Source organism: Astyanax mexicanus, chromosome 8 (genome assembly GCF_023375975.1).
Source record: "Astyanax mexicanus isolate ESR-SI-001 chromosome 8, AstMex3_surface, whole genome shotgun sequence".
Taxonomy (NCBI): Eukaryota; Metazoa; Chordata; class Actinopteri; order Characiformes; family Acestrorhamphidae; genus Astyanax; species Astyanax mexicanus.
Genome location: NC_064415.1, coordinates 12,346,681 through 12,373,208, shown reverse-complemented (window position 1 = coordinate 12,373,208; position 26,528 = coordinate 12,346,681). Strand labels below are relative to the sequence as shown.

The 26,528-nt window shown below is 36.6% G+C and overlaps 2 protein-coding genes across 11 annotated transcripts in view; one reads left to right on the top strand and one right to left on the bottom strand.

Moving 5' to 3' along the window:
* Positions 1-12,244, bottom strand: part of arhgef11 (Rho guanine nucleotide exchange factor (GEF) 11) — a 43,295-nt gene extending 31,051 nt beyond the window's left edge. For 5 of the 10 annotated variants that reach the window (XM_049482925.1, XM_022685803.2, XM_022685802.2 and 2 more), the window contains exons 1-6: positions 10,607-12,243; positions 8,366-8,398; positions 7,549-7,563; positions 2,878-2,969; positions 1,551-1,649; positions 53-102 (exon numbers count right to left, since the gene is read on the bottom strand). In XM_049482925.1, the coding sequence (XP_049338882.1) occupies positions 53-102; positions 1,551-1,649; positions 2,878-2,969; positions 7,549-7,563; positions 8,366-8,398; positions 10,607-10,641 (324 nt within the window). In that variant the 5' untranslated portion in view covers positions 10,642-12,243. Of the gene's footprint in view, positions 1-52; positions 103-1,550; positions 1,650-2,877; positions 2,970-7,548; positions 7,564-8,365; positions 8,399-10,606 lie in introns of all 10 variants that reach the window. The other 5 variants (XM_007254588.4, XM_049482927.1, XM_049482928.1 and 2 more) reach the window with 3 other exon arrangements.
* Positions 12,245-15,377: 3,133 nt separating this feature from the next.
* LOC103047303 (myeloid-associated differentiation marker homolog) lies at positions 15,378-26,173 on the top strand. Its single transcript, XM_007254592.4, has 2 exons — positions 15,378-15,489; positions 24,001-26,173. The coding sequence occupies exon 2, from the start codon at positions 24,192-24,194 to the stop codon at positions 25,080-25,082; it is 891 nt and encodes a 296-aa protein (XP_007254654.3). The 5' UTR covers positions 15,378-15,489; positions 24,001-24,191; the 3' UTR covers positions 25,083-26,173.
* The last annotated feature ends 355 nt before the right edge of the window (positions 26,174-26,528 follow it).

Here is a 26,528-nt window from a genome sequence, read left to right as displayed (position 1 = left end):
TGTGAAAAGCAAAATAAAAGTCTCTCGAACAGCATCATTATCCTAAAGGCACCTTAATGATTCGATCTCCCTCCTGCACACCCGCCTTCACTGCTGCTCCACCTGAGGAAAATACGAAATTAAATGCAGATGCAATGAAGAACAATGATGACAAACCTATATTTATCAAAATTAACAGCTTAAAAAACATATACTTATTAAAATGCAGAATCATCATAATTATCTGTAATATTTATCATTTATAATTCAGGGCCACTGCTTGATGCGACTGCATTATGTATATGCAGTGGAGTGAATTCATGTTTCAATTACCCTGGTTAGACCTGGTTATTTCATGCAAGCTGGAATATGGCCTTAAACCTGCAGCTTTAACATAATAAATACTTTTGAGGAAAATTCTGGAAAATCAGAATTCCACCAAGTGTTAAAACATTCAGATCTAAAACGGAAGACAGAAGAAGCATTCAAGACATGAAGAAAAAAAAAAACCTAATTGGTAAAATATGAGGAACTTCTTATTTTCCTTGTATAAAACTAATAGTACTTCAATAACAATCTAGCATAATTTAAACTGATCCTTTTAAGTTGTATTTACACATGTAGTTTGTTTCTCTGGTCTGAATTGGTTGATGGGTTTATTTACTTTGATCATTTTCCCCTATGGTTTGTTTTGTTTTCACACAGGCAAAAACCAAATGCACCAAAATGCGCCCCAGTAAACCACATGAGCATGTTATCTCCTCTGATTGGTCAGAGCTATCTGGACCAGCGTGTATATCTGTGCAGTGTGAAGCTGCTTTAACACAGAATGCTGAAATTTTCATTCTGCTCTTTCAAACAAACTATTTTTTTGGGATGTGCAGCACAATGTCCACATAGTTTACAGGGTTGTACGGCCGCAATCAGTGAACATGGCACATAAAGCATTCAGTGTGTAAACAATTTAGCATGGAGCAGAGGCAGAGATGCTTTAGTTAGCAGCTGTAGTAATTAACTGGCTAATATTTTAGATTAAACTGCTCCTGAACAGCCGAGTCCCCTCTTGTGGGTCATGATACAGTAGTTTTAGCGTGATTACTGGTTTCATACCTGCCGAAACAAACAAACTAAAGAGTGCTGCTGTGAAAACAGGTAAGGAATATATATTAGGACATTTTCTTATAAAATATCTGTTTTAAGAAATGTTCTTAGCCTTCTTTTTTGAAAAGTTACGAAGAAAAAAAAAAGAGTAATTCTTAATGTTTTTCGGAATGTTTCTGAATCCCTATTTTTCCACTGCATTGGCAGCTCATCTACACAAAAAAGCCACTGTTCAGAATAATCCAATACCCTCCAATACCAATGGAATGCAGTAGACTGTAGTAAGACAGTGCTATGCTTAAGCAAAGTAAAGGTTAACCAAAGTAGCATTCAATGGAAGCTAATCTGCTCTTGGTTGTTTTTGCACCTGCAGTGGATAATCCCTGTCCAGATATAATCCTGAAACTCAAGATGCATGAAGTGACCAGGTGTAAACAGGGTTTGTATGTGTGCGAGTTGTGTTGTGTTACCTGGACGAACATTCTGTACAAGTTTTATCCTCTCTCCACACACAGTGAAGCCGAAGCCCAGATTGTCTCTCTGCACGACCACACATCTCTGCACCAGACCTGAGGAGAGAGGAGGAGAGCCAGTGAGCAGCTGTCTCAGGAAAGGTAAAGCGGTTAAGTCACCATTGGTTGTCACAGTAAACTACTTGCAACAATATGCAGCATTTCTTAGCATTCCTCTACCATCTCAGTGCACATGCTTCCTTCACATTCTGTGTGTCTCAACAAATGCATGTGTACAGCTGTTCAGAAGCTGGTGCTCAAAGAATGATTTGCATTTATACCAGAGTAATATAAGTGAATTACACTCTCTAACTCGAGAGAAAACATCAAACTGCTTTAAACAATGCTTTACTATTTGGTATCATCCACTATAAATGTTTAGATTGGATTTTGTTTTCTCAAATGTCAAACTTGTGAAAAGCAAAAATTTAATTGTAAATAACAAATACTGAAGCAGAGCTGGTGCACACTGTGTTAAACACGGGAAACAAATCGTGCAGACTACAGTCCTATATACTCATCCCAGAAAGGTGAAAGAGCAGGCTTAGAGCGGTTAGCGGCTAATGCTAATACTGCTTCAGCCTCAGTGCTGGAGGAACTTCACTGAAACTCCTTTATAACACTGCTCCTTACAACTAGACTGTTGAGTTTTGGGACGGTTAAGTAAAGAAAAATTAAAGTGTGCCTTATACTGCGAAAAAAAAAAAACACTGATCCAGGTAAATATAGGCCCATTTTCTACATAGCCACTAGGGGTGGGCAATATTATATCGTATATAAAATATATCGTGACACAGAAATATCATGATATTAAAAATCCATATCATGATAATAGGGCTGTTCTGTCTTAAAAGTAGTCTATTATTTACTGTAAAGCTTTAGGTGTATTTATTGTAAAATTGTTTTAGTTTGCAGTTTATATGCATGCGCTAAATATTCTGCAATATTATTTGCTGCATTATATTATTTTAATGCTATATTATTTATTTTGCCACATTATGATTATTCTGTTATACTATTATACTATATTCCTGAAATGAATGAATTACTTTAGTTTTCCTATATCGCCAAGTATATCGTTATCGCAAAAATACCCTGAAATATCGTGATACTATTTTAGAGCTATATCGCCCACCCCTAATAGCCACAAAGCCTCCAAGTGTTATAAACACTGATTTATGCAGATACAATGCTCTTGGCTCCCTGCACACAGAGCACAAACAGTGATGTGCACAAACAGCAGCTTTGTAATGTAAGTGTGTGGTATTTGACTGGCGTGTGTTACCTGCACTCTCAGCAGGCAGCTCTGGAACAGACTCCCTCTGCTGGCCTAGAGAAGACTTGCGCTCCGAGTCTCCAATCGTCAAACTGCTCAACCTGAAGGAAAAGACAGGGCAATACACATCCACATTAGTATCTGTCAGAGCTGCACAACTGCAACAGCACCGATAAGCTACTGGAATAAAGAAGAGAGAGAGGTACAGGGGAGAGAACTGGGAGAGGACATGCAGCAGGATAAAGCTGAAGGAAAATCAATACATGTGAGAGAGATAATCAGGAAGGAGTGACGTGATGACAAAGCGTATACAGTGTGTACAGGGAAGTATCGGGCAGAAATTGAGACATTCCTTGGTGGATTTTGATGCAGGCAGTTTCAAGGTGCAGAGGGTAGGATATTTACACACACAGTACAGGTCTGTAATTTCAATAACAAACAGTCTGTCTCCTAAACAAGGCCTTTTCCCACGGGTCCAGTTTCCTGTGGAACCTTTTCCAGCTCACAGCCCACCTGTTTAGAACTATGAAGACAAACGGCCCACAAGAAAACAAAACTCTGCTTTATGTAAAATGATTTTAGAATTTTTCAAGTGCTTACATAGAAAACCAGAGGATTAGATCTTGACGAAAGGGCTGTGTATTAGCAAGAATTAGACAGACGATATGATACTTATCACAATGCAGGAATAATGATTCAACATATTGCTAAATATTGTGATACTGTAAGATATGTGCTGGTGGTAAAGAAACCTTAGAAAAGAAACTGGTTGAACCCCAGTGATTACCTGTTCAGCAGAAAAATAGTCAGCTTGCCTGTTACTGTGACTGAAGCATACTGTTTGTGTGCTGTTGTCTATAGCTGGCAACCCTGAGTGTGGAAATGGGACCATTCAGATTTCCGTGACGTACAGCATAGTTATAAAAAAAAAAAAAAAAACACTTACTGAATTAATGCTGACAAGAGCTACCAGTGCTTAAATGTTATATCTGATGATACACCCTGATTTCTGAGTTACAACAGAAAATATAATCCTCAATGGACCTTAATTATACAAATATAGAAAAATATATAATTATCTTTATTTACACATCACAAAATGAACCACAGTCTGACACCAGTCTTGTAAACTAACCATTAAAATTATACTGTGTTTTGTGGAAAACTGCTACATCACAAAACATTTATCTTGATACTGCAATATATCAATCGTCTCCTACACCCTCACTGAATAATATTTTTTTTTGTTGTTTTTTGCTTCATGTGTTGTTTTTAAAAACATCTCTGGATAGCTAACTCTCTACCTGTATGAAAATACTGATACTGTTAATGTATTTAAAATATACTGCTTTGCATTACTGTACCCTTTAAAACTAGTAGATGTGGAGGTCAGTAGAATGCTACGGCTGATTCTGCGACAGTTGTGAAGCTCTCATGTACAAACAAGGCTCTCTATTCACTATTTTGGAGAAACTGCTGTGACAATCTGATTGCATTTAGGGATAAGAGTGCTAGTGAGGGCAAAGGTTGGATGATCACTAAGCCACCTTCCATCATTCCATCAAGATCCATCATTCAAGATTTCACTGCTTTAGTTTATACCTCCTAGCTAATGTCTGACATTAGGCATTAGAGGTGTGCCATATCGTATCGTACACAATAATATCGTCAAAACTTTTAAATATCGTAAACGATATTATACCTTAAAATATCGTGCAGTATCACCCATCCCATTTCCCATTATATATCTACTAGAGACAGATTATATCTGTCCAGTACCATTTATTTTACTTTAATCCTGGATATATGGAGATATTTTGAGTGCATTATTATTATTATTATTAGCATCCTCACATTGACTTCTCTTACAAATCTGGTAAAATTCTTGTATTTTTTAATATCTCACTTATAACACAGGGTGTGCAGTATTATATTGTATGTAATAATAAAATATTTATTATCTTGCTGTGTATAGTGCATTTTTGATATATATATTTTTTTTTTAAGTGTTTTGTCATATCGCCAAGAGTATACTTATCGCAAAAATACCATGAAATATCGTGATATTTTAGGGCCATATCGCGCACCCCTATTAAGCATTGTGCCAATAGGTTATTAAACAAGGTGGCTAAATGCTTTTTATCAGCAGGCTGTCCACAATCATTTGGGCATAAACTGTACAGAAAGTAATGGAAGCCATTTAGCAACTGCTATGAAACTAATGTTATTAATATATATATTAAACAAGGTTCAGGAATAACAATGGGCAGATTTTCAAAACCTTACACATATCAGTCTTGTCTGATCTGAGCCTTTCAGATTCAGAATGGAAACTATGGTGCACTGCCCCTTATCTGTCTTTATTACTAGCTTAGCAAGCTATCAGAGTAAAGTAATAAAGCTGCATCAGCAGTCATGGAACTAAAATTAGCTTGTTTAAATTCCTCCAAGGGGAAACAGAGTACAAGTTTAGAAAAGGCATTAGAAAGGGTATTATAAAAGAATAATCAAAACAGGACACTGCGAGGAGTTCTGAACCTAACTTCTGAACTGATTTGTCCACTTACTTCACATCCAAAACACACCCTGGCCTCCTAAAAAGTTCTCAATAACAAGAACTGAGAACCACAGGTCTTATTCAGATTGAAACAGCTCCAGGGTTAACTTTTCTAAATAACTGTGAGGAGAGGAAACAGTAAACATAACAGAAAATCTTGCACTTTTAAGCGTATTCAAAATACAGCTTTTTTTCCATAAGCTATTTTAAGATTTTACTCAACAGCCTGAGAAAAAGCAATTCAGGGTAAAAGCAGAAAGCCTCAGAAGATGGTATACAGTAAGCATTTTTCTCAGGAAAAAAAAAACAACTGAGAAAAACATGCGAAACTGCATTTCTGCTTTTTCTCTTCTGCCTTCTCTTCCCATTTCTAAAGCACCACACTGTTAATAAACTGCAATAATCTGTAACACGAATGAACCCAAAACTTACTATAATATTTAAAGCCATTTTTTATTTTCCAGGACAAAAGCAGATTCAAAAAGACTTAAAGATTGATTAAATTACGTTTAAATAAAAAAAAAACTTCTCTATAAACGAAAGAGCAGCAGCTCTACTCCAAATCTCATTTGGATAACCGAGCTCCTCTTTCTCCATCATGAAGACTAGAGCTAAGCTACTAGAGGTGTACAAAAAAAAGCTGATATACTTGACCATCCAAATATTAGGTTTTGTAAAACTATTTTGTTTTCTAAAAAACTCAATCAATTTTTAAGTAACATTAAGCCTTAAGCCAAAATGTTAAAATACTTATTTTGATGTACCTTCATTTCCAAAAACAATCAATACATCACACAACAATGGCCTGATGCTCTTAGATGACATGTAAAGATTGGTGTCAGACAGTGGTTAAATTTGTGTTTAAACCCTGATCTTCAAATGGCTATATATTGTCCTGCATAGAGTATCACTATACATCTCAACATGTTACTGTGATAAGTATCATGTTGCGAGGTTAGACCCCAGAAGGACTACAAGACGAATTTTTGAAAAGTTGCCTATTTTAGTAGTCAGTGCACCAATGCACCAATAATTTAACATTTATATTTCATGTACTTCTCAGGGCACTACATAAACTTTGCTCTACCAGAAGCAAGTATAACCACAATTCAAGAAGGAAAAGTTTTACTTTGGGCCTCTAAACAAATCTGAGTGAACTTTCGGGAATTTCTTCACATTAGTTCAGAAAAACAAAAACAGGAACCGTGAGAAAACTCTCCAACTAATATAAACACACTGTGAAGCTGTTAACCCCCTGCATTACTAAGCGTTTTCAGTGATTATGCTCAGATTTCATTTGACCGCATCAAAAGCCAGGTGTGAACACATGCAGGATGCACTGGGATCAAATTATTATCAGATCAATCAAAACATGTTGAAACATGGTCAGGGCCGGATCAGGGATGGACATTTAACGCAAGTGTTTACTATGCACACTTCTTCTTAAAGCTTAACGTCCATTTTTTGGACTCTAAAGGGTTACTGAATGACGCACATGAAAGTGAAACCAGGACCAGGTTTTCACCACCAGTCTTAACTTCTCTCTTATATTGTGGTGCTGCAGAAATTCCAGGAGCTGCACTACAGGCTTCACTTATGCCCATGTAGACAATTCACAGAGTATTTAAACTGTTTTTTTCCCTGAAATATATTAACAGGAAAATAATAACAGTTAAAAAGCATCCATAAATGAATCATCATCAGTGTTTATTTCCTTTGTAATTATATATGTGTGCCTGTTTACATAAAAACTTTCGTGCATCCCTCAATTTGATTAACACCCTGATGAAATGTTCATGATATGATAACCATGTCAGAAAATATCACGTTTCAAGGTATTTTATTGCTTTTAAATTATCGTAAAGTATTAATAATACAGAATAATAATTACAAATGTTCTAGATAATTATGTGAGCATCACCATTAAAAAGTACTTAAAGCATCAAAAGCATAAAAGCAAAAATAACTACTCATGCTGATGTGTTTTTTATACTCTCTGGACTGTTAAATGACAGCAGATTTACTATTATAATTATAATTATTAAAGTTACAGACTTAAGAATCCAACCCCCTGCACCTCAATTCATGCAATGAGCAAAAAAGCAGAAAATGAGACAACTCACCAAGCAGCAAATGGACTAAGAGAGGGCATGAACGGTAAAAGAAAGAAAGAGAAAAACAAGCAGCAGCGAAGAAAGAGACAGAGAGAGAACATCAAAACTGTTTGAATGGGATGACACACACCAATGCCAAAGCAACATCACTGTTATAACACCCTGTTCACAAGAACATTAAAGAAAAAAATACGAGAAGGTCTAGCACAGGGCTTGAACTAAACTGGTAGAGGTTATTAAAAGTTACTTGATGCACAACCCAGCTATAAAAATCGAGAATCACCGTTCAGTAAAATAATGCATGATGTATAATGCTCTATAAAAAACCCAAAATGGTTTATCTAAGGAACTTCTTAAATAATAATTTTTTTTAAGGGGGTACTAACTAAAAGATAATATCTGTACATGGCTTAATGAGTAGATCTCAAACCTGGTTCTGGAGGACTCCATGCCCTGCACATTTGGCAAAACACTAGAAGACTTGTTAATGAGCTAATTAGCAGGATCAAGTGGATTGGGAGCAGGTAAACACAAAAGCCCTCTCCACAGATATCAAGACTTCCTTGTTTTAGTAAATATCTCCCAATACAAGGCTAGCAGGCTCATGAAGCATTTTCATCTCTAGGTACATAAAGACGGAAAGGGAAATCTCTGTTTTTAACAGTATTTGAATACATGTGAACATTGCCAATAATGTTCAGGGCAGAAGAATCTCCAGTACCAAGGCTGGGATACTGTAGATACTCTAAATCATGTAGCTGAAATACAGACAAACTCAGATTCCAAGGGGTGGCATTAACACTGAAAGGTTCTGAGCAGTCATTACCTGGACAGGTGAGACTGTTTCTTAACCACTGCCCTGCGGTTACAGGACACAAACGAGACGTGGACACAGAAGACGATAGCGCAAAAGATGCAGAAGATACAGAGACAGAGGAAACACAGAAAACACAGGACAGAAACAAAGATAAAGACAGACAGAAACTAAGATGAACACAGAGGACCGAGGCCTTCCACCACAGCCGATGATAGAGGGGGGGGGGGGGGGGGGGAGTTATGGTGGATCGCCAAAAAAAGATAGACATTATCGTCATGTCTCCTGTCTGACTCACCCCCCCCATGTGTGACACTGGTCTTTCCTGACACAAACAGACTATTGTCATGCAGAATCTACAAGTCAAGCTACAAATACGGAAACAAACAGCAGCACTAGCGAACATTCACAAAGGTGGAAAAACCAGTACCATCACTGCGAGTTTACTACACACCTTAGGGGTGCATTTTTAGACTATACTTAAGTCTTCCTACTACTTAAGGCCTAATCTCCGCATGTGCCAAGTTATGTCATGTTTGCGACAACAGCTGGTAAAAAAAAAGTCCATGTTTCCAGTTACATACAGGAGTCATGGGTGGTCGTACATCATCTTATCTTTTGTAACCGAAAGAAAGCCTCTTTTAGATCAAGAAACCCAATCATCCTCCAGGAACTCAACCATGTAGGCGAAAAAAAGAAAACCCAGCTCTGACCCCAGTGAAACATGCCAGGCCTGCTAATCAGCATCTTTTGATTTGTCTGAACATCAAAGTCTGGTATGTAAAATTAGGAGAAATGTAGAAAGGGAATGGGAAGGCAGACTAGGGCAGCATAATATAATTTAGTGAAGTGAAGGTCTTGAATGAATTCATACAACCACTGAACCACAAATATGGCCTCATTCCTTCTGGATGTCTCATCTTTCTAGTACAGGTGTTCGATAAATTCAACTATATACATGAGTGTACATCCCGTTTGGAAACATAACTATAAACAAATAAATGCACTCCCTAAGGTAGTCAAATTAGTCTAGACCAAAATCTGAATGAAGGTTCACGTTTGTTACACTGCGTACTTTGGATCTAGTTGGTTTTGGTTTCACACTGCAGTTAATAAAGAACTTTCTTCCTGAATGTCCTACTGTCAACACCTAACTAGACAGAGTGTCTCTAACGCATCGGGTCATGAATCAGGTGTTAACATGCTGTCAAGTTCAGCGACTTGCCATTCCAGGTGCTGTGCCAAATTTTGCCTCTCTAGCAGTTCAGATAGCTTTTATGTAAATACATTAAATCAACCTACTGCATGGTTTTAGTTTTATTTTGAAATACAGTTTTATTTACAGCTAAGAATTTCTATTTTTGGTGTATTACCTAAAAATCCATCTAAAGCAAGTAAAGCAAAAATAAGTTTTGTCTGAAGCAAACCCATCTGGAGCTTGTTTGAGAAGAGGTCTCTTGGGTCAGTCATACAGTTGGGGCTTTGACATTAACTAGCTAAGTAGAGTCTGATTGGATGAAATGGGTGCCAACCAGACCTGAACAGATTCACTATTTCCAATACCAAAACAATTTCTTGTTACTAAAAGTCTTGATATATTTGATATGTCTCTCTTCTCTGTTACAATGCCTTTTTAGACTGTTTTGGCTGACACATTACTTATAACTTCTGTGTGAATGGAATGGATGAAAGAGCAGATAGTCTACACAGGCTATATTTTAGTACAGCCTGTTTTTGCAGATTAATATCCACGTGTTCATAGTGTATTCTGCACAACTGTATGTTCTGACCTTTTGGCAAATGTTATTTTAGAAAAGCTTCAGCAACATACAAGTAGGCCCTAAAACCAACTGCAGTGATTTTTACTGGGTGCACAGCATGCATCCAGACCAATCACTGTTCTAGAAGAGTGCTGTGGATATTTGAATGAATCACTCTCGTAGTATGTAAAACTGACATTTGTATATACTGTGCGCAGCTCTACCTCCAGATGTGTAACAGGGCATTCATGTCCTAGCCCTGTCTCTAATCCCTATGAGTAACCTTCTGCCCAAAAATAGTTTTTAAAGGCCACACAGAATTGCAGAGAGTAGCAAGTTCCTTCCTCTATAATCTAAGCAGTGAGGCTTACAGTGTGCAAGCAGTGCAAAAACAAACAAATCTGTGCTCTGACCTTCCAAAACACCAGTTGAAGACCTCTGGCCTTGCTGAAAAGCCACCACTCACCCATTCAGAGATGGAGCAACCACATACCTGTCCAAAGTAGATGTCGGAGGTCGAACACTCATGGCTGCACACCTTCCGAAGCTTGTCCACTCGTCTGTGTAGCGAAATATGGTTAATGTTCAGTCATCATCTCCTTGTGTGAAGGGTCTGTCTCAGCTCTTCTTTTTTTCCTGGGTTCATTCACAACTCCAGCACAACTCTCTCTCTCTGTCTCTCTGGAGCAGCAGTCAAAGTTTCATTTGGGACACTGGTTCAATGGTTCTATCTACTAGCTACCATTCATCTTCTCATTGCATAGAGGAGCCGTAAGGTCCATGCCTGGAGGAGAGCTGGGCAATCTCTTGTTTTTGAATTCAGTGGCTTTGACTAGATGTCCACTAGGTCAGTGTCATGAATCTTGTTCATTAATTTGCACTTATTATGGAGATGTCAACACACTTGGAACAAATTTGCCACAAAACAGAAAAACCACAGTTGTCTGGTCCTGACTTATAAAAGCACAATTGTGTTAAAATGTTTGCTGTGTGAAAAGAAAAGTAGCTACAGAAATTCTGGATAAATGTCACTTCGAGATAACCTACATAACCTAGCTTAGTTAGCTGGCTAGCTGGGGTCACTGCAGCTGCACAGACTTCCACACTAGCTAGCTACAAGCAAATATAGCTACAAAAATGTATATTTATTTATAATTATTACACAGTGATACGATATTTAATTAAAGTGCATCCACCAAACACACCTCCTTTAGTAAAAATCCAACTGTTAGATATAGATTACTGTGGGCTACAAAACAAGCTAGCTAGCTATGTGGCTAATAATATAGCTAGTTAGCTAAGCTGGCTGGCTAACCTAGCTAAGCTAAAGCAGCTAAATATCACTGCGTAGATATTTAGCTACTTATTTCTAAAAATAATAAATAAAAATTACCTTTAGTTAAATGTGTTAGCTAGCTGACCAATAAAATGCACACCACTCCACTCCACTGCACTGCTCAGTCGAATTGCTGCTGCTGTTGTTGTTTTCAGTGCAGCATTAGCTTAGCCTAGCCTAGCCTAGCAACAGAAATCTCCTCCAGTGTTCCAGGCCACACCGAATCCCCGCTCTCGCGTACACACGCCGTCCGCTCGAAACCGCTCCTCCATCGGCTTCACGGCGGTCCAAGAGGCGGCAGCGAGGCCCGTGCAAAATGATAGGTTTGATTAACGCTGGTCAGGAGCAGCTCTGCAGATATTCAGCTTAACGGGAACGGGATTGGATCCAGGACTCGCAGAAAGGGCATAAAACAAAACAGGACAGACTACAAGTCTTTATCAAGTGATACAATCGCTGGTATAGCAACTCTTCAGGCTCTGATAGCCAGCAAGCTTCTTCATCTGATCCTCCAGCTGCTCCATATCAGCTCAGATGCCATTGTCCTGCTCGCCCAGCTCCGCTCTGTCTGTCACCGGGGAACAGACCCTCTGCTCCGGCTCTGGGTCTCCAGACTCTGCTAGCTAGCTATGTGCCCTGGTGCTGCTGCTGCTGTGTTTTAGCAGAAGTGAGAACCCGGCGCTTTTGCTTGGTTGTTTGCTCTCTTGCTGGCTGGATATCGAAACCATTCCACCACAGCCAGCAGCACCACCATCAGCCGTGGGTTTGTGTTTGGTCAGTCTGTCTGCCTGCAGAGGCGAACACAAACCCGCTCAAGCTCTCCATCTACCGGCCACAACCGCTACACCTACCGGGGTACAGAAACTAGGACAATAACCCTGGTAGAATACTGTTTGGGACAGTATGACAATATTGTGAATTTTGACCCTCACAGTGGCGAGTCAGCGGGCAAAAATATTCAAAGAGTTGCCAAATTACTGTTTTAATACATCTTTCTCAGTATATAGGCTTGTGCTTTTATCAGAAACCTGTAAAGAACTTTTAAATAACTGTTTATTCGGCAGTGATAATTGTAAATTTCATAATTTATAGTTTCCTTAACTGAAATTCAAGCACCCTATGTTTTCACCATTTTTAACCCCTTCTATTGCGTTCATTTGCCAGGAACAGCAATGGTGTTCCAGTCCCAGGGTCAGTTTGACCCGGTGCATGTTGAATTATCCAAAATATACCTGAACCCCCCCAAAAATGCTTACATTTTTATTTACAGTGTATATATTTTTTATTAATTGCTAATTATTATATTAATATTGAGTGCAATGGTGTTCCTTACCTTTAACAGGTAATGCTTCAATTACTCAATAACTCATTTTTCATTAAAAAATACATGTTCAAACTTTATTACACTACTTTATTACTTTTAAAAGACCAACATATAAAACAATAGTTTTACAAAACATTAAAACATAACATTGCAATTTTGTTTTAGTTTTAGTTTTTTGCAGGGGGTGGTTGCAAGTATGTGAGATTAACCATTATCATGTTATATGTTGATTACACTAACTAAGACAAGCAGACGAAGTTTCATACTGAAAAAATACTCTTAACTATTTTTTCTAGATCTTTAAACTTTAAAACGGGTCAAATTGACCTGGAACACAACATGAGGTTAAATCAAAATTTCAAGGTATGGTTAAAGGGAACTGCTTATTATTTATTTAAACGATTATTTATTTTTATTAAATGTAAAGGAAACAGCTGTTTGTGCATCACTTTAAATGGTTTTACAAAATAAAAACTAGTTATAAAATAAAAAAGGTTTTATGTGAGAACCTTAATCATGACCACTAAAACATTTAAAGATCAAGACATTTTTTTTACAATATTTAAATATAAGTGTAAGTATTATTTCACCAGTCAACAGCATGTTCAAATACTTGAATGCAATTTTAGTTTATTAACTAAAAGTTATTAAAGCTTGCACAGTAAAATCTATTTAATTTAAAAATTATGTGCAATCATTTTTTTTAAGAATCCAAGGCTAAAAGTGTATGTTGCAAGTTGAACACAGTACAAAATATATGTAAATGTATATTTATAACTATATTTGTTTACTTGATTATTCTTTGAATTTTCTTGGAAATTATGTGCCTACACTTTGGTTTCATTTCGGTGGTCTTTTGCTTCTGAAATCTCATTTTTTTTTGTTTTTTTGCTTCTGTATATATCTGCCATTTTGATTGCAGATTTCATATTTCTGCCACAAAATTAATTCCATAAAAATCTCTTTACCAAATTAACATGTATTTTTATTGTACATAGATGAAATATGATTTTATACAATTTGTTTTTAAACTTTTTTGTTTTGCTTTTTTTTTTAAAATATTGTAAGTTTAAAACATCTCTCTTACATAAGCTGTCCCCTAGTTGGCTCCTCTAGTGTTTGGGAATCCCCTTGGAATCTGATCACTGCAATTGGGCAAAGGACAGATGAGTAACAGGACAGGGGCATTGCAGGGGGCCAATCAGATTTCAGCTGTGGCCCCGCCCCTACACAACAACACCGACATTTCTAATTCTTTTGGTCATTTGACATATTTGACATATATTTACCTAATCATTTTATAAAGTATAATTTTCACTTACATGCATTTGTCATGGTAAGCTGCACACCAGGGTGTAAACGAAAATCTACTTGGGTCAGTGTAACATCAGTTGAATTTTAAGCATTTTATTTTTACATTTTGGGTCTAAATTCTAAAATAGACAACTGGGTGCAAAACGTCAATGTTATTTTTTCCCCTATTTAATAAAGAAAAAATGGTTAATTTCCACTCCTCACTATCAGAATTTTAGCGAAAATAAAGCTGAATCTTTACTTGATTATTTACATTTCCATTTATGCATCCTAGATGAGTAGGTTGTATTTTACCATCAGACTGGGTGAGAAAAATCAAGATTATTCTTTTTATTTTTCCTGGAATTCTGTCCGTGAGAGTGAGAAGTGGAAAAGTAGAAAGATGTTTATTTATTTTCACATTAAGCCTCAAATTCAGAGAATTGAAGTTGCAGATTTTTTCATGGTGACCTTGTTCTGTATTAAATATACATTTGAATTTTAATTAGCATATTTAATCTCAACAGGGTGGACATGGTCAATGTTTATCAGATCAGTTTTCTGATTCTTTCAGACTGATTCTTTTTGTATCTCAAAATAATCACTTAGTATCTCAAAATAATGACTAAGTATCTCAAAATAATGAATTAGTATCTTAAAATAATGACTTAGTATCTCAAAGTAATAACTTAAGTATCTCAAAATATCGGGATAATATTTCAAAATAGCGACTTAGTATGTCAAAATAAGGACGTATTATTTCAAAATAACGATTTAGTACCTCAAAATACAAGGATAGTATTTCAAAATAACAAATCAGTATTTCAAAATAATGATTAGTATGTCAAAATAAGGACTTGGTATTTTAGAATAATTACTTTAATATCAAAATAAGGAATTAGTATCTCAAAATAGTGACTTTAAAATGACGACTTAGTATTTCAAGATAATTGATTTAGTAATTAGATAAAAATAATTATAACATCTCAAAATAATTAGATAGCAATTTACCTAATTATGAGGAAGTAATGTGTAATGGATTTTCTTATTATTTTAGTTGGTGGAAGTTGGCTCATCTCTGTGTTTAGATCAAGAGATCAGGTCAGAAAATGGATAAAAAAGAAGGATATGGGTCTTAAAAAATGTCATCCTATTTTTCTTGTAGAATCATTTTTCTGAATGGCTGTTAAATCTCTCCTGTGTGTGTATAATGTGTGTGTGCAGGCCTGGGTGGGTCTCAGTGATGTATATAGGCCTGTATTAGGTCCGGAAGGCTGAGGTATGAGCTCAGCTCAGCGCCTAATTTGGTAAGAGCTGGGCGGGGAGCTGAGGAAGGAAACATCTGGGAGCGCCCTGACTCTCAGACCTCGCCTCACAGACAGACCAGGAAAAGAGAAATAACGGAGTAAACCACGAGGAACAGGTACGTCTACTTGCCTTTATTATCGGAACGGTTGAAAACATTTGTTTTGTACTGTTATGAACGTATATCAGGGTAAAAGAGGCTTTCAGAGATATTTACCTTTGTACCAGAGATAGAGAGGAAGAGGTAGAGGCTTTGTTAAAACGGGTTTAACACCATAACCGTTGCTTTAAACATTCATATTTCGAAGTAAAACCGAATAAAAGCATTTTACATACCAGCTAAAGCAACGTGAATTCAGTCTGAACCCTGAATGGAGCTTGTTTGGACACTTTTGTAGTTTTTATCCAGTTATCTAGCGGTTTTACTCTGCCACCCCACCCCCTACTGATCTCATACACTGGGAATAAACGCTTGTTTACTCAGTTGGAGTGGTGGTCTTCATTGAAACAAAGCTCCAGGTCTCTTTAAGACCATCCACACCCCTCCCACACCATTTGCCACATGATGTTTCTCATGTAGAGGCAGATTCTTTCAGGGGCAAAGTGTGAAACTTCAAATTTCATACTATATCAGATGATCTGTACCACTAGAATCTGCTCATCATTAAAGATTACTCCAGTAGGGTTAATTTTTGGTACCACTTTAAAATAAGACTACCTTTATAAAGGGGTTATAAATGCTTTACAATTAGTTTATTAATGGTTACTAATCAGGTTGTAAATGCCTTAAAAATCATTAATAATCAGTTATAACACATGCGTAGAAAGGGCAACAATGACCTGTTGTTTGCCAAATAGTGAACCCACAGCAATCTATACTGTTGCCCTTTCTACGTATGTGATATAACTGATTATTAATGATTTTTAAGGCATTTACAACCTAATTAGTAACCATTAATAAACGAATTGTAAACCATTTATAAACCCTTTATAAAGAAAGTCTTATTTTAAAGTGGTACCTTATTTTTAACACTATATTTAACCATGTTTTACATCCTCTTTGTCACCCAGGCTTCTACATCACATCCTCCTAATGAGTCATAGTGTCTAGAGCTGCAACTAATGATTATTTTATAGTTGTCTAATCTGACAATTATTTTTCCAATTAGTCAATTAAGTTATTCGATTAGTTGATCATTAATTCTGCTATGCCCTTCATTTCTGTTTGCTGTGGTTTTCCTGTTTCTTGTTTCTAGCTTTCTCTATTGCTTCAAAATGATAGAAACAGATAAATATAGAATTTAAATGCAGATCAAAAGTATAAAAGTCAGCAGTGCTGCTGTTTAGTGAGTAATTTAGTAAGCTGTTGTAATTGTTGGTGCCCAATACTCTTTTTCCATTGTGTTTCTGTCCCCAGTTATTTGTAAAGTGCTACTGATTGACAATTAGTCGACAATGAACATTTGGAGTCTTTCAGTGGCATCCCTAGCACTTTTTAACATGGCTCAAGCACCCCTAATAGGAGTCCCAGCACCCCTTAGCATAAGTTAAAGCATAACGTTTTTAAACAGACGGTTGTCTCTAAAAAGCTAAAATGTTTAAATCTGTGGTGATGCTGGTCGGTCTGAGTTTATATTAAAGACAAGGTGCTAGAATAGTACTGTCTGAATGTGTATATGTCAGATAATTAATGTTATCTATAATAAGTTTCTTTTAGCTATTTAAAATAGACTAGATGACTCCCGTTTTATCTTCTATCTTCTTTATCTTATTCAATATTGATATTTCTTACATTTAGGCTATGATTAAATATTCAGCAAACAAACTTTGGTATTTGAATGAATAAGTGAAACCAATCAATCCATTGATGACAATGGTGACATATATCTAGTCAAATATAGGACACACATTTTCTCTCAATGGTTTTCTTAATTTTTTTTTATTAATTTATTTTCTACATTGTAGATTAATATTAAAAACACAAAAACTATTGAAGGACGCATATGGAATTAAGTAGTAAACAGTAAAAAAAAAGTGTTTGTCTGCCACAATCCCCTGATCTAAACCTGATCAACTGAGATTGTGATTTGGCATGAGCTGGAGACTAAAATGCCAAGAGTGTGCAGATAGCTTTAATGTCTTCAATTAAATTTTACAATATAAACAATCCTAAGAATAAAACACACTGAATAAAAAGAGGTGCAACATTTGACCGGTACTGTATGTTCACCTGCTTATGTGAAATGAGAGTTTCTACTAGTTAAAATTACATTACAGAAATCTTAAATTATACTGAGATGTTGAGCTAAAATGGCTTCTTGCCTTATGGTAGTCTTCACTAAAGCCAAGTGCTAGGTTCTTTTCAGACTGTCCACATGCTTTCCATACCATTTGCTACATGATGTTTCCCATTAGGAAGAGGATAATCTTAAAGGCAAAGTGTAAAACTGCAAATTTGATACTATCTCTGATGAACATTTGCCCTAAAACCAGTCTTATGGTCTTTACCACTATAGCTAACCATGCTTCACACAAACTGCCCCACCTCGACTTCCTCCCCACATCCGTTCTCCATAATGTAATCTTCAAACCTGCATCAGTAGAGCACTCTCAGTATGCTGCACTCAAGAGTTGATGAGAAGTAAAATTCTTTCATTTATACAGAATAGCATCATCTATCTCCACTATTAAAGTGTTTTTGCTTGTTTGCACTGTATATACATATATATATATATATATATATATATATATATATATATATATATATATATATATATATATATATATATATAATATTTGCTATAAAATCTTTATTCTTATTTTAATTAAGTTAACCTAAGTGAGACACATATTGCAGCTAAGCAGCTTTCGATTTAAACGAATGTTTTTGCATCTTTATATTTTCCTACTTATTTAACATATATTAGTATTTATGACATATTTTCTCTCTCTTTTTGTTCCTTTTCTTCAAACCAGTTGTCTTGATTCTCTGCTAAGTTCCTAGTTCTGCACACACATCTTCAGTATTATTGTGAACTTGGTAGATGGTCTAAAACAGTATGTTTGTTGGTCTCAGTAAATGTGTGAATTTCTGAGAGAGAAAGTTGCCCTAAAACGGCTGATTAAGTCACAAATACAAGACTTAAACCACTGACTCTTAGTCGACTTCTCAGGTTGTGATGTGTACCATCAGCACATTAGACCAAAAGGCGTTGATCTATGCTGTTCCTGTGATGAACAGAAAAATACTGAAATAATTTGACCCCTTTCAGCGAATAACTATATTTCAAGGAATCAGAAATATTTTTTTACTAGTGTAAATTGATTTTGATGCATGAATAAATATAAATTGCTTGGAAAAGAAAATATCAGATTTCTTCCAAAGAGGAGAAATAGTTGGTGTGTGGCAAATCTTTTGCATCATATGTTTGAATATCCTTATTGCAAAAAATAACCTGAAATATTGTGATAATATTTCAGAGCCATATAAACTATCAGAGTACATTTTTTCTGCTGTTGTAACAAAAGGAGAGTTTACTTAGAAAGAATCTTAGAAAAAAATAGGGGTGTGCCGTATCATATTCTATGCAATAATATCACCGAATAATTGTTCATATTAATTTGTTGCAGTAGTGTATTCTTGATCTTTTTTATTCACTTTTTGGCATATTGCCAATAATATAATTATTGCAAAAATAACATAAAATATCTGGGTTTTATTTTAGGGCCACATGTGTTGTCCAATGGTTACTACATATTTATTTATTTATTTATTTACTTTGCATTGAAATGGCTTAATTACTGATTTGACAGTTGTAACACTTTATGATTTGGCTAAATACAAATATTAGTTTTTACAAGTGCAAGGTTCCAGGAAACCTTATTAAATCTAAGAATTACACAGATAAATAAAATAAAGCTTGTATTATTTTTATTTTTGTATTATTTGGACCTGAAGGTATAAAGAGACAATGTCTAAAAACACATTAAAAGAAAAGTGTATGTGTGAATTGGGGTGTGAGTGTTAATTAAAACTGTGAAAACATGTTGCAATAAGCCTTGCAGCAGAAATATTTGAGGTGACAGAGTGAGATGACTGTGTGGATTTCCTCAGCTCACACTCTTGCATGTGTGATGATCACTTGCATCAGTGCAATCACATTACCACCACCACCATCATCACCATCACCCTCCCCCTCACAGTGCCAGCAGACCATTATCAGTTTATGATCGCGAGTTAAGGATTACTGCATCTTTGTGAGAAACAGGACTCTGCAGTTCCATGTTTAAGCTACACACTCAACTCTACAGAATGAACATTATAGAAGCCTAACATGATGATGCCTTGACAAGTTTTTCTTTTGGAAAAGTTTATGTAGCATCTTTACCCACCCCTAGTCAGTATCAGCAATTGATAAAAGCAATCAGAAATCATATTAAAAGACTGGTGATCTGTATTGGCCCTCAAAAACACTGATTGACCCACAGTGTCAGACTCAGGCTGTTTGATGGGTGGGATAAAAAAAATTAACAGGGCATGTATTGCATGACATGACACCCTTTGTGATCCTTTTCTATTGGAAGGGCAGAATGGCACATGGGCACTCAGTCAGACAGAATATAATTTTTTTAATTTATCTAGAGCTGGGCTGGGCCAAAATTTACACTATATTTTTCTAATATATCTGATACTGTACATTTCCGATGTTAGAAACAATATGGCCAAATGTTTATCCCATTTTCTCACAATTTACACAGCTATTAACCCAACCCACTTATTAGAACTCCTCTATCACTACTGATGCCCCAACACTAGGAGACTGAAGACTAGCACATGCCTCCTCTCACCGATACATTTGAAGTCAGACTTACCTCTTTTCAAATTGCTATTAATGCAGCATTGCCGAGTAGCATCACAGCACTAACGCTCGGAGGAAAGCGCAGCGACTCGGTTCCAATACATCAGCTCACAGACACCTTGTGCTGATCGACATCACCCTTTGGAATGATAAGGCAAGAGAGAGTGCCATCTACCCTCCCAGAGAGAGAGCAAGGCTAATTGTGTTTCTCAGGGCTTCGGTAGCCGATGGCAAGTTGCATGAACAGGATTCAAACCGGCGATCTCGTGATCACAGTGGCAGCACCTTAGTCCTCTGGACCACTCGAAGCCCCAAAATATATTTTTTTAAATTCAGTATTTTGTCATATTGCCAAGAGTAACTTTATCATGAAAATACCATGAAATATCGTGATACTATTTTAAGGCCATGTAGCCTTACCCAGACCTGGAATTGAACCCCAGTCTCCCACATGGTAAAATATTGTAAAGATATTGTGATAATAGCAATCGGTTATTTACTGTGAAGCTTTAATTATATATATATATATATATATATATATATATATATATATATATATATATATATATATAATTAAAGCTTCACAGTAAATAACCGATTGCTATTATCACAATATCTTTACAATATTTTCAAATCACTATATATGTCACTATATATTGTGCACAATACGATATGGAACACCACTACGATCCACTGTAAAGATATTTCAGAGTATCTGGAGAAATATGGAAATGTGCACAAATCATGAAATAATTAAGAGATGAGGTAAACTCAAGAATTCAAGAATTTCCCCCCGGGGATCAATAAAGTATCTATCTATCTATCTATCTATCTATCTATCTATCTATCTATCTATCTATCTATCTATCTATCTATCTATCTATCTATCTATCTATCTATCTATCTATCTATCTAACTATCTAAACTGTAGGGTGTGGCAGAGAGTGAATTACACTAAGCGCTGCTCTGGTTATGAGAACAGTCTGTATGATATACTGAGCAGTTTTATTTCCTCAGTCCGGAAGTCTTCTTTAGTCTTCTATGTGTGCGCTCATGCTTGTGAACATATGTGTTTGCAGACTCTGAGAACTGAAACAAGCAGCTCTACTGCACTGTGCAGTTATTCCCATAGGGTTCAAAGGTTCAGGCTGTGAACAATCAGAAGTCTGCCTCCCTCATGTGGGGAGTTTCAGAACTGTAACAGTGTGGTACACTATGTGTTAAAAACAGTCTGCTTCAAATTTACTCTTTAATGTCTTTATTAGGGGTGTTCCATATCGTATCGTACGTGATAATATTGCCAAAAAAAAATAGAATATGTAAAGTATATTATACCTTGATATATCGTGCCATATCACCCACCCCTAATTATTACATCAGGATACTACTTTTTGCCGTTTTTAGCAAAAAAAAAAAAAATTCACACTGTTCTCATTTCCCATTATATATCTACTAGAGACAGATTATATATGTCCAGTATCATTTATTTTTTATTTACTTTAATCCTGGATATATGGAGATATTTGGAGTGCATTATTAGTATCATCATATTCTGGATCATCATTGACTTCTGTTAAAAATCTGATAAAATTATTCTTTTAATATCTCAGTTAGCCATATCATATTGCATGCAATAATAAAATTCTAAATAATTTTTCAAATTCAGTGTTTTGTCATATCGCCAAAAGTATTGTTATCGTGAAAATACAGTGAAATACCTTGATATTATTTTAGAGCCATATTCACACCCCTAGTCTTTATTAAAATATGTTGTTTTATTGATTGGGGTAATAATAGAAACAATAAGTATACACCTCCAATTAAAAAAACACAACTTACTAATAACACTAATAACATGGTGTACATGATATAACACTGTAACGCCCCATTCACAGTCTTTTAGCATTTAGCGTGCAGCTTCTAGTTCATGTCTCAGTTTGAAACATAGTTTATTCAAAAATAAAGGTAAAAGCAATCATTTGAATAGAACAAAGAAAACAGTTTAACCTGGGGTTAAATGTTGTGATGACCAATAGAAATGCTCGAAAACTTACTCCAAATCTAACTTGCAAAGTTGCATTTTTGAAACTAAAAACTTTTTCCTATACATTGGCTTTATTTTAAACAATAAATCAAAGCTGTAAAATATACCGGTACAAGACTTTAAAAATAAGCACAATAGAATTGTGAACTTTAAATGAACAGTAAAATAATGACTGAAAATACATATTTGTTTTAATGTTGAATTGTGTTTAGTACATTTGTGAGATTCCAGTCCTGGTGGAAAAAAAAACAGCTTTAAGATTTCAGCTGCTCCCCTTATTTAATCCACGCAGTCAGATTAGATCTGTAGCAAGGCTTTTCTGACTGGAACACAAGTGGATTTGTTTTGTGATTTAATTTCACGCTTTAAGGGAAAAAAAAAATGAATTACTGAAACTCGTATTTAATAAATCTATAACATGTACTTTGTTACAGTTGTTAGGGGTGGGTGATGGGGCCCTAGAATTTGAATACATGTCCTGGTGCTGCTTGGACATGACATCAGTGAAGAACTCAGGCCCATAGGGTGATTTGGGTTTATAATAATCATCAGTACTTGGCTTATATGTCCAAGTGGCATGTTGCTCTACAAATTCCCTCTACAGATCCACAGTCAGCATCTGCAACCTCTGGGATGTTTCTGTAAAATAATATCATGTTATTTCAAGATATTTTTTATGATAAGAATATGACAAAACACTTATACACAAATATATGTGCCATATACTGCCAACAGTATCCGTTTACCTACATTATACTTGGTAATGGAAGGTTAAGGATGGAGCTGCTCGGCCATGGAAACACATTCCATAGAAGCTCTCTACACTCTACTGTTCTTGAGCTGTGGTTGGTGTGGCGTAGTGGATAACACCACTACCTGCTAGTAAGCTACATTATCATGTGGGACACTGGGGTTCAATTCCCAGTCTGGATGACTATCCTGCTTTACACCAATAAGAGTCCTTGGGCAAGACTCCTAACACTACATTGGCCCACCACAGTAATGGGAATAACCTTGTAAGTCACTTTGGATAAATGTGTCAGCTAAATGGCGTAAATGTTGAGCTAATCTGAAGCTACATGAAGTTTGGAGGTCTCTAGTGATGGACTCCCTGATATGCTATTTTACTTTGACAGAGCAAGTTGCTGTTGTTTTCATTCACTTCCACTGTGTTATAATCAGTGTTGGGCATGATACTTTGAAAAAGTAATTAGTTATAGTTACTAGTTACTTCTCCAAAAAAGTAACTGAGTCACTAACTGAGTTACTCCACTGTAAAAGTAACTAGTTACCAATAAAAGTAACTATTGCGTTACTTTTGTGTTACTCGCCCCCTTAAAAAAATGTATTGGGCAGCTAAAGTAACGTGTAGTAATGGGGTGTCGGAAATGGTAACGACGTTATAGTGACAGTCAGAGTAATTAGTTAGATTACTTGTTACTGAAAAAAGTAACGGCGTTTTTTCAGCGCCATTATTCCCATCAATGGTTATAATATCACTGACAGTTGGCTTTGGAATATTTAAGACTGAGGTAATCTTCATTCTGAACTCATCAGTAGCAATTTTGTGTTTAAATCATTAAATAAAACTGCTAAAAAATCACCAGGCTCTGTAAACATGTTAAAATGAATAATCTGCTTTAAAAGGTTTTCAGATTAATTGTAAGCATTAACAATTAGATGTTTTCTGCATCTTGCATCTCACATATTCTTTCTTTTCTTGCAGGTTGAAAGCCTTCCAGAGACTCAAGAGCTCTTCTACACCAGTGCGGAAAGGAATGCATATTTCTGCTGAACTGTAGACACAACACTGCAGTATTCTTTCCAGACATCAAGCTGACATTAGCAGCTGGCACAGGCTCTCGGATACATTAGAAGGTTATCTCATTAACATCCATTAGTCGTCGATTTTCCATCATGCCCCTGGTGGTCCTGCAGTCCTCCCGCCTGCTGTGGGCGCGTGTGGCCGCCCTGCTGTTCGCGTGCGTGGCGTTCAGCGTCGCCGCCCATGGAGCCTCGGCGAGTGCCAGCATGTACGACTGGTGCATGTTCTGCTGGGTGTTCAGCTTCATCAGCACCTTGATCGTGTTGACGGTGGAGCTGCTGGGCCTGCAGGCTCGAGTGCCGGTGTCCTGGACCAACTTTCCCATCACTTTCTCCTGTTATGCCTTACTGCTGTGCCTTTCCGCCTCCATCATCTTCCCCTTCTACTTCCTCAAAGGAAATTCCGTCCGCCACGGAGAAGCTCGAGACCACCGGATCGCCACCACTGTCTTCTCCTGCCTGGCCACTCTGGCCTACCTGGTGGAGGTGAGCATGGCGCGGGCACGGCCTGGCGAAGTGGCTGGCTACATGGCTACCATTCCAGGGCTGCTGAAAGTGTGTGAGACCTTTGTGGCCATCATCATCTTCCTCTTCATCAGCAACCCTGTGTCCTACGACAGTCACCCTGCGCTCAAGTGGTGCCTGGCCGTGTACTGCATCTGCTTCGTCATATCCATGGCTATCGTGGTGCTGTGTGTCGGGGAGTGTACCGGCTGCCTTCCAATCCCGTTCCCCCGCTTCCTCTCCGCCTACGCTTTATTGGCTGTTATTATGTACCTCACAGCAACCATCATCTGGCCTGTGTTCAAGTTTGACAGCCACCACAGCCGTGACACTCAGCGACCAGATAGTTGCAGGAACGCCACAGCTGAACTTTGCCGGTGGGATAAACTGGTGGCCATCGCCGTTCTCACCGCCCTTAACTTCCTGATCTACCTTGCGGACCTGGCGTACTCCGCCCGGCTAGTGTTTGTACGTACGTAATTAAGACTTAAAGCCATAGACTCGCAAAAATGCAAAAGTCAAACAACTGAATGTTGCTGAAATGTGCCTGTATTTATCACTGCTGCTTACCACGCCTTTCTACTGGTAGCTTCAGTCTTCTGTTGTGCCAGTGTGCCTTTGTGCCATTGCTGATGTGTTATCAAGTGTGCATCCTTGCATTCTGCATTTGTCACATTTTTATATGTATATCTACAACACCAGATGTGTGCTTTAATACAGTATTTGATGTGTCTGCCTATTCTAGACCAGGGGTACTCAATACGCAAACTCTGGTCCAGGTCCTAAATAAAATGTACCCTGCACTGTAATGCAAAATTTATATAAAAAAAAAAAGGAATTGGGAAAGAATCTCCATCTAAGTTCATCTAAACTTTGCATGATCTACTTTTGCAATTGTTTTGTTACATTTATATATATCTTCAACCCCAGAAGTGTGCTTTACCACAGTATTTGATGCTTTTGCATATTCTAGACCAGATGCACTTTAAATCACTTGTTTTATGGACCATAATGCAAACATTTTAGGGAGAATATCTTAAAAAAAATATGGGAGAGAAGAAAACTCTTCACAATCTGTCTAAACTTTGTGTGATCTACTGTTGCAATCTGTGATTGTCACGTTTATATAAATATACAGTATATATTCAGTACTATATGTGTGCTTTACAATAGTATTGTATGTTTTTGCATTTGCATTTTAGATTTTGCTCAATAAGCAGACTCTGCTACAGGTTGGGACCTAAATAAATAGTTTTGGGGTCTGTTATATTAAAAAAACTTCACTTTTGCAATCAGAATCTTCAACACCAGAAGTGTGCTTTATAGTATTTGATGTTGCTGAAACTTCTAGGGGGGGGGCACTAAATTGCATTAGGGTCCTTAATAAAAAATATCTCAAAGAGAAAGTTGACAAAATTACATATATATGAATGTATGTGTGTGTGAGGTACATATATATACGTATATGTGTGCTTTGTACCAAAGGAACAGCTGTGAAAAATTGGTGTTATACTTGTGTGCCTTTTGTGTGCTGTGGTATTAAGTAAATAAATATGCACATTTTTACGTCAGATCAGATTGGATTATTTATTTATTTGTTTATTTGTTGACCTGGACCTGATCAGTTTCACATAATTCCACAACCAATGAAAAAGTGTACAACCAAGTGCATAATTTAGCTTGATTTATTGTTATAAAATAGCCATAAACTGCCATAAACAGATCTGTTGCTGTTTAAATGTATAGGAAGAACACAACTATGATACACTACAATTTTTACAGTTTTCAAAATGTGTGACATAACATACAAAATTACAACAAAATTATTTTTATGCATAAAATATTATATATTGGTATTTGACACCAAATATCAATGACGTATTCAGTGTATCACCATACTGATATTGTGGCCAACCTGATTATATA